Here is an 8,326-nt window from a genome sequence, read left to right on the forward strand (position 1 = left end):
TGGGGTGCCTGGCCAGTCTGGGTGAGGGGCTGAGGGCTGTTTTCAGGCTGGTGGGTGACTGAAGCTCCCAACTGCTCCTTTTTTTCTTTTTTTTATTCTGGGCCAGCTTTAGCTCTGGCTCCAGCTCTGAGGCCTCTGCTGCTGAAAGCAGGTATCGGGTTTGTTTGGGTTCTATAATTGAAACAATGTATAACTCCAGCTCTGAGACCCCAGCCAGGTGAAAGCAGGTTTCTGGGGTTTTGTTTAGCTTCTATATTTGTTACAATGTTTCAAACTGCAAGCTCAGAGGCCAGCAAGGCAGGCAGGGAATGTTGGAGTCCTCCGTCACTGAAGCAAGCAAGTCTCATGTTAGTTTCCAGCTGCCTGGCTGCCGGCCACCATCTTGGCTGGCAGTTAATTTGCATATCTCCCTGATTAGCCAATGGGAAGGGTAGCAGTCATACGCTAATTACCATGTTTCCCTTTTATTAGATAGGATAGATAGGAATTCGGTAGAAACTGGGTTTGGTTATAAATAAGAGGCCCCCCTAAATAGTGGGTTATTGAATTAGCTTTGTTTTGACTGACATGGTAAAAAGACTAGGGGTAGGGATTTGCTTAAGGATAACAGGGCTGAGGTCTCTGCCATTCTCTTGGCCTTACCCCATGGTGCAAGATGGCTACTGTTGCACCAGCCATTAAGTCTTGCTTCTAGGCAACAGTTAGAAAGAAGGGGCAAGCAAAACCTTACCAGAAATCCCCAGCAAACATCCTTTTATATCTCACTGGTCAGAAATTGTATCACATGACTTCTAACTGCAAGAAAGGTGGAGAATGGATACTTGGATGTCAATTGGCAGTCTCTGACCAGGTAAACCAACACTAAATGTGAGAGGAAAATACATGAGAAACAGCAGATAATTAACATGTAAGAATGTGCTTTGGCTATTCTTGAGAAAAGCAGTTCCTTCCTACTGTTCTTTATTCAAAATTCATTGAAGCACATTTCACCTCCCTCCCGCCCCCCATTAGACTAGTGAGACAACTGCAATTTACAAGGGGGAACTCAGTCTCAGTATATAATTGCCTTCCTGCCTCTCACCATTGTTTTTTTCCTTATAATTGCCATAATATGCTGCCCAAGAATAATTAGGGACCTTGATGTCATCAGATAGGATGGCTGATGTATTAATGAGGAAAATAAAGAGTATGGCATTTAAATATGACATTTCGCTGCAAACCTCTTAGTTTTTAGGTCTGTATGTTTGTGAAGGAGGTGAAGTATTTCTCAAACCTACCCCTAACCACTGCCATGCTTTTACGAATGTCCTGAATCTCTATAGCAATTCCTTTACTTCATCTTCAGATGGGACGGTTTGATTTGTCATTTCGGTATGTTTGTTGAGTATTGTGATGCAATATGAATGTTTTGATGGGCATTGTTTTTCCTTTCCCAGAATGCCCCTATCATAAACCCCTGGGTTTCGAGTCAGGAGAGGTTACACCAGACCAGATCACCTGCTCCAACCCAGAGCAGTACATGGGCTGGTATTCGTCGTGGACTGCCAACAAGGCCCGGCTCAACAGTCAAGGCTTTGGGTAAGCAGGGATGACAGCTCAACTGATTTTTTTTATGTGATTTGAAAAAGTAGGTCTCTGTAATAAATGAGTGAAACAAAATGCATTTAGTTATTCAACAAACATTGATTGAATGCCTTCCATGTGCCAAGGACTGTGGATAGAGCACTGAACAAGGTGGATGAGGTCCTGGCCTTTAAGAAGCACACAATTTAGAGGGGGAGAAGGAGTCTAAGCACATAATCACACAAGTGATCACTTAGTGTGATGAGTGCTGTGGAGGAGATAGAGGAGAAACACCTGGTCCATTTGAAGCACCAGGGAAGAGCTTTCTAAGGAAAATATATTTAACCTGTGACTTATAGTTGGCCAGGTGAGGGGGTGGGCACAGGATACAGCAGGTGTAAAGGCCATCAGTAAAGACCACTTAAGGGCATGGATAGGGACTGCAAAGAAGTCCAGCAAGGTTAGACACAGGCAAGGCAAAGTTGGAGAGGCAGACAGAAATCAGATCACGCGAGTCCTTTAAAATCACGCTAAAGAGTGTGGTCCTCACTTTAGAGATAATGGGAGGATCCTGAATGTGCATTAGTTAGAATGCAGGTTTGTGCTGCTGTAATAAAGAACCCCAAAGTACAGAGATTTAGTGTAGAGGTGTGTCTCCTGCTCATCTAAAAGTTTCATTAGGCAGTCTAAGGTTCTTATGGCATCTCGGAGCTATCTGGGGTCCAGATTCTTTCTACCTTGTTGTTCTGTCATCCTTAACATGAAGCTTCCCATCTTGGAAGCTATCTCCTCTAGCTTCCACTGTCACATCCACATTCTAATCAATAGAGAGAAAAGGAGAGCAGAGCACACACACTTTTCCTTTAAGGATTCAGACAACCCTATTGGCCACTTCTGCCCATATCCCATTGACCAAAATTTAGTCTGATAGCCCCACCTAGCTTCAAGAAATACTAAGAAATGTGATCTTTGTTTGGTGGCCATTTGCCCAGATAAAACTCAGGGGTTCTATTACCAAAGGGAGAGGGGAAGAGGCTATTGGGAGACAATTAGCAGACTCAGAGAAATTTGAAGTTGGGGAGTATCACAATCAGATTTGTGTTAAGAAAAAAAAATCTTCTGCCTGGCCGGTGTGGCTCAATGGTTGAGCATTGAACTATGAACCAGGAAGTCACAGTTCGATTCCTGGTCAGGGCACATGCCTGGGTTGCAGGCTTGATCTCCAGTGTATGGTGTGTGGGAGGTGGCCGATCAATGATTCTCTCTCATCATTGATGTTTCTATCTCTCCATCTCCCTTTCTCTCTGAAATAAAAATATATTTTAAAAAAGAAAATTAAAAAAATCTTCTGGCTTCTATAGGGAGAGCTGTGTAGTTTGGGGACAAGGGTAATCCAGGGAGACTAATGAAGCTATGGTGGCAGTCCAGGCAACAATTGAGGGCTAGTATGGTGGCAGTGAAATGGAGAGAAGTAAATGACTGACAAACACTTGGAGATGGAGCCGATAGATCGATTGGCTGATTGAGGTGACAGAGAGGAAGGGGTCAAGGATGGCTCTCAGGTTGTTGGCATGAAGACCTGGAAAGACAGGGGTTGCATTCAGAGAGATGTGTAGCACTGAAGGAGGGATTCGGGTGGGGATAATTCATAACTCACTTTTGGACTTGTTTCATTTGAGATGCTCTGGCATCCGGGAGAGGTTGACTAGCTAGCAATTGGGTCTCAGGATTTGGAATTTAGAAAAGGTTTGGGGGGGAAGTAGAAAGTCAGAGCCACGTGAGGAGCAAGTCTGGAATTAGAAGAGAAAGCAACCAAGGACTGAGTTTTGAGAAGCTAATTAATATGCAATTAAAAAGTGGGGGAGCTATAGGTTTCCACAATTTATGAGGGATAAAGCTAAAAAAAACAAATCAGTTCCTCAAGGTTGGTTAGCTTTAACTGTCAAAAGCCCTCCCAAAGCCACTCATCTCACTGTTCTGCACATCGTAGACACTCCCTAAAAGCCACACATGACAGCACACAAAGGAGATGCAGATATGTATGAAGGGAGTTATGAGTGATATTAAAGAAAAACAAAAGATTCATGGTGAAAGAAACATCAGGAGAGACTAATGAAAAGGGAAGGGGGCTGATGAGTGCAATAACCATGCATTGAAGAAAGACATGCTCAACCATGCCCCAAAGATAATTTCAGCTCCATTTGAAGGCATTTCTTTGACAAATTAGTTGAATCTGACAATTTTTAGTTGGGTGGTAGAGGTGCAAGGAGAAAGAGGATGTCACAGAGGCTGGGCACGTCTTGGAGACAAGCCTCTGGGTGCTTCACAAATTGTAGCTCAACCCAAGCTTAGCGGGAGAGGGGGCTCTTCAGATGCTGGCATCTCCTCAAAAGTCAGTGTTTCCAGGCTCGTTAGAGGCACTCACAGGGAAAGCTCCTGCTGATGCTCTGTGTCCCTGGCAGGTGTGCCTGGCTCTCCAAGTTCCAGGACAGCAGCCAGTGGTTACAGATAGACCTGAAGGAGGTCAAGGTGATTTCAGGGATCCTCACCCAGGGTCGCTGTGACATCGATGAGTGGATGACCAAATACAGTGTGCAGTACAGGACCGATGAGAGCCTGAATTGGATTTATTATAAGGACCAGACCGGAAACAACCGGGTAAGTCAGGCCTACCCCGAATCACCTTAGCTCACACTCTCTGGGACTCTCTTCTTTGCTGTCTCCCTGTGTTCCCGTCACCACCCTCTGTCAGAGCACTGACCCCAAGGCAGGTGTCTTTCTTGTTATATCCCTGGTGCCTAGTAGATTGTCTGCAAATTAATGTCACTCTTGCATGCAGAAGAAATCTTTGTCTGAATTCTCATACCATCATATAGTTGCTTGAATAATCAAAGCCAACTATCTGGGCTATTCCAAATTCATCGGATTGTTGAACACTTTGCTGCATAGGTCTGACATGATCCATTGCTGATGCAGGTAGGTCCTGTTCCATTGATGTAGATATGGCTCCTCCTTACTACTGATGGAGACTTACAGCTGGGAAGCTCTGGACAACCCAGCAAGTTAGTCACTAAACTACAGTAATGTTTAAAACGACTCCAGCTATGCAGACGAAGAGGCCCTTAAACTTTTATATGCCACTAACCACTGAGCACCAAGACCCAACTCTTGTTCATCATAGACTGAACACAAGTCTATCTACCTATCTATCTCTACCTATATCTACCTATCTATAATGTATATTTATGAGAAACTAAAAATTTACTAGCTATTTGGAAATACTAACTGCCCTTTTGCCTGTGAGGACTTCTCCCAGTTAATTTGGACATTTAACCACATTAAGTAGACACGTGCAGCTGAAAATCAAAAGGCTTTGTACTCTCTGATGCCAATTTGTATAGCAAGAACATTCATGGGTTGAGATTTTAAGGAGTTTGAACACAATAGGTAAAATCAGCTTGATACTTGGGCATTTTGTTCCAATTTTGTTCTTATTGGCTTTTCAAAAAGATTTGGGAATTCTTTTCAAGCACTGTGCTTCTGAAGGCCTTGAGGTTCTTTGCAAAGTGCCCGTTGGGTACTTGTGCAATCTGGAAGAGCCTGTTCCATCCTCCCTCTGCACCTGGCTGCTGCCTTGAATAGGTTCAAGGGCAAATAGGGTAGATAAGGGGATGTGGGGCATTATTATTGGGAAGAAGGGTAAGATAATGCATATGAGGTCCTTCTTGTTTTGTGGATGGATGAGGTCAATTTTTTTTCTGAAGATAATACCAGAAGGGAATGAATTTCTTTGGAAATACAGCCAAACATCCACTGCACCTTTTATGCTTCACCCACTGCATCATGCCATATTATATCCTGAAAACCACAAAACAAACCCTTTATCTCTATTCTCTGGGTACTGCCCTCCTCCTTGCAAATCTTCCTTCTAGTTTGTTTTTTTCTTTTAAAAAATATTCCCAAGTGTAGAAAGTCCTTGCTATTTGTATCGATGTAGAGACACACCATTAAGCTTTAGCTCATGATTCACGACTGCAGAGCCAGCTCACAAGCTTTTACTTGAGTCCCACTTTGAATACATTTGGAACATGGGAAGATTCCTCTTGTGTGATGTGGGCCTTTTCAAAATTCTTGTCAAAATGCAAAGAATTAAAATGCAAAATCAAGAGGCAATTTTTAAAATAAGCGCCATCCAAACGAACTCTGTGAGATGATGGAAATGTTACTATCTGCACTGTCCAATATGACCTCCACTAACCATATCAGCTATTGAGCACTTGAGTTGCGCCTGGGTGCTATGATCGACGAAATGAATTGCAATTTGAAGTCCTTTAAATTTAAAGAGCCACATGTAGCTACTGGCTACCATACTGGACAGTGCAGTTCTAGATGTCTCCAGACTCAGAGAGGTCTGGAGCGTATAGGTGCTAACAACCAGTCAAGATCAGATTTTGTGGGGCATCTGCAAATTCTCTGTACTTTAAGCACTTTCTGAGACTTTCCAGTTACAAATTGGGGCCAGCTCCAGACAGGAATCAGTCTTCCTTTTCCTTCCCTGGCTGTGATGGAGACAGGATTTCACCCCTTTCTTTAGGTCTTCTATGGAAACTCGGACAGAACTTCCACAGTCCAGAACCTGCTGCGGCCACCCATCATTTCCCGCTTCATCCGGCTGATCCCGCTGGGCTGGCACGTCCGCATTGCCATCCGGATGGAGCTGCTGGAATGCGCCAGCAAGTGTGCCTGACACCTGCGAGCTGGGCGCCTGCAGGGGTGGGGGGTGCAGAGTGGCCCACGGAGACCCTGACACACACCTGTGACAAGCGAGGTGGCATTTTACAAGTTCTTTTCAGATGCAGAGCTGGGTAGAGAATGTTTCTTTCCACTTTTTAAGATATAGTTTCCAATTTAAATGAGAATAAAATGAAAGGAAAAAAAACATTCCCCACTCAGGGCCAAAGAAAATAAGAACAAAGAAAATGTCTCTAAAAACAATTTTCATACAAGAGCTTAAGTAGCAGGGGTAATTGGCTGCTATTTTTTTTGTTTTGTTTTGTCACAGCAATACTGTGAAAGGTGGAGTCCCAAGGGAACACAAAGCAGCCCTGATCATTTGAAATTTCTTTTGCTTTATTCAAAACAGGAACATAATGTTTCATAAAGCTTGGCTTTGAATGCAAAGGAGGAGCAAGTGTGAGCTTTCTCTAAGTTTTGATTAAATCATGACCATTGAGGACTGTAGAGCACCGGGGACACAGAGTGAAGGATTTCAGGGTGACTGGGTGGTGAGATGAGTCCAGTGGGCGTGAGCCTGTGCCCTAGTTTCCTGAGAGCCATACAAGACCAAAGGCCCCAGGCAGAAGGGCTTCAGCTGCTGAGCTTTTACCCCCATGTTCACCGGGATTGGGGGGTTCCAGAGCTCCCACTACATAGAGCCCATTCAGGCTGCACGTGTAAGTAGCATTTCATTATACAGTGGGGCCTTGACTTACGAGTGTCCCGACTAACGAGTTTTTTGAGATACCAGCTGTTTCTCGGCCAATTTTTTGCATTGAGTTGATAGAGTAATTTGAGTTAACGAGCTCCTTAACGAGCTTGGTCTCAGAATGAATTAAACTCGTAAGTCAAGGCCCCACTGTATATAGGATGGCATGGAGGACTTCTTAACTTAAAGAAAAGGACCTCCCAATCTTTTTTTTAATCAGGAATTGAGGAAGTTTATCTCAAGAGGAGGGATTAAATAATCATTTTATTAATAGGAAAGACAGTATGCAATTTAAAGATATACTTTACAGCCCAGGCCAGTGTGGCCTAGAGAAATATGAATCTTCTGACCCCATTACCCTTTTCACCCACTTCTCAAATCAGGCAACCACCAATCTGTTTTGTCGACTAACGATTTTTGAGATACCAGCTGTTTCTCGGCCAATTTTTTGCATTGAGTTGATAGAGTAATTTGAGTTAACGAGCTCCTTAACGAGCTTGGTCTCAGAATGAATTAAACTCGTAAGTCAAGGCCCCACTGTATATAGGAACGCCAAATGACCAGAACATACCAGAATTTCCCTTTATCTAGGGCCACTGTTTTCAACAAGCTTAACACTTTGAAAACAGTTGGCCCAGGAGCTATCACTGGCTATGTGGAGGAGGCCCATTAGCTGAGCCCATTACCTTTGTAGGAAGCAGTCAGAACCTATGTCCTAAGAAGGTAGATGTGACTACACCCCTGGTGAGCCCACCTTCCAACTTCTGACACCTTGCCTTGCAACACACAGACCTGACTGTTCCTGACTGCAACCTCCTTGTGAAGGAATGGGCGTGGCCTTCTCCTTCTGGAGAAGCTCCTTAAGCAGGGAGTTTGGGGAAAGACAGTCTAAGACTCCCTTGTCATTTATAGCTCAGTCTGAGTTTTTGGGTTCTTCCCTGGGAAAGGCTAATGACATGGCAGGTGGGCAGGAGAGGATCTGAAAGGAGGAGATGAGAGGGGGTGGAATCAGAGAATGGGGCCCTTCAACAAGACTGGGGAACCTGACTATCCTGGCCCTGATGCAGTACACCCTTTGCTAGCAGCTCATTTCTCCAAGTTACTGTTTTCAAACACCATGCTGAGTGACTGGACTCACACTAACATGATTCTAGACATCACATTCACCTTCTCTGTGAGTGAGCAGCTTCTTAAAATCCCCAATCTCTTCCCTGGTGTCATTGGGCTTAGAGGAGTTTCATATTTAACACAGTCTCTTTCTTCTCCTCATGCTGTATA

General features: G+C 44.0%; 2 protein-coding genes across 5 annotated transcripts in view; one reads left to right on the top strand and one right to left on the bottom strand.

The window, feature by feature from the left end:
- Positions 1–8,326, top strand: part of RS1 (retinoschisin 1) — a 42,955-nt gene that overhangs the window by 24,108 nt on the left and 10,521 nt on the right. Inside the window, exons 4-6 of one of the 4 annotated variants that reach the window (XM_015564884.1) lie at positions 1,437–1,578; positions 4,026–4,221; positions 6,158–6,315. In XM_015564884.1, the coding sequence (XP_015420370.1) occupies positions 1,437–1,578; positions 4,026–4,221; positions 6,158–6,310 (491 nt within the window). In that variant the 3' untranslated portion in view covers positions 6,311–6,315. Of the gene's footprint in view, positions 1–1,436; positions 1,579–4,025; positions 4,222–6,157; positions 6,748–8,326 lie in introns of those variants that run through there. The other 3 variants (XM_015564883.1, XM_015564882.1, XM_015564881.1) reach the window with 3 other exon arrangements.
- CDKL5 (cyclin dependent kinase like 5) overlaps positions 1–8,326 on the bottom strand; it is a 118,373-nt gene that overhangs the window by 5,498 nt on the left and 104,549 nt on the right. The gene's annotated exons all lie outside the window — the stretch shown is intronic.

Source organism: Myotis davidii, unplaced genomic scaffold (genome assembly GCF_000327345.1).
Source record: "Myotis davidii unplaced genomic scaffold, ASM32734v1 scaffold161, whole genome shotgun sequence".
Lineage (NCBI taxonomy): Eukaryota > Metazoa > Chordata > Mammalia > Chiroptera > Vespertilionidae > Myotis > Myotis davidii.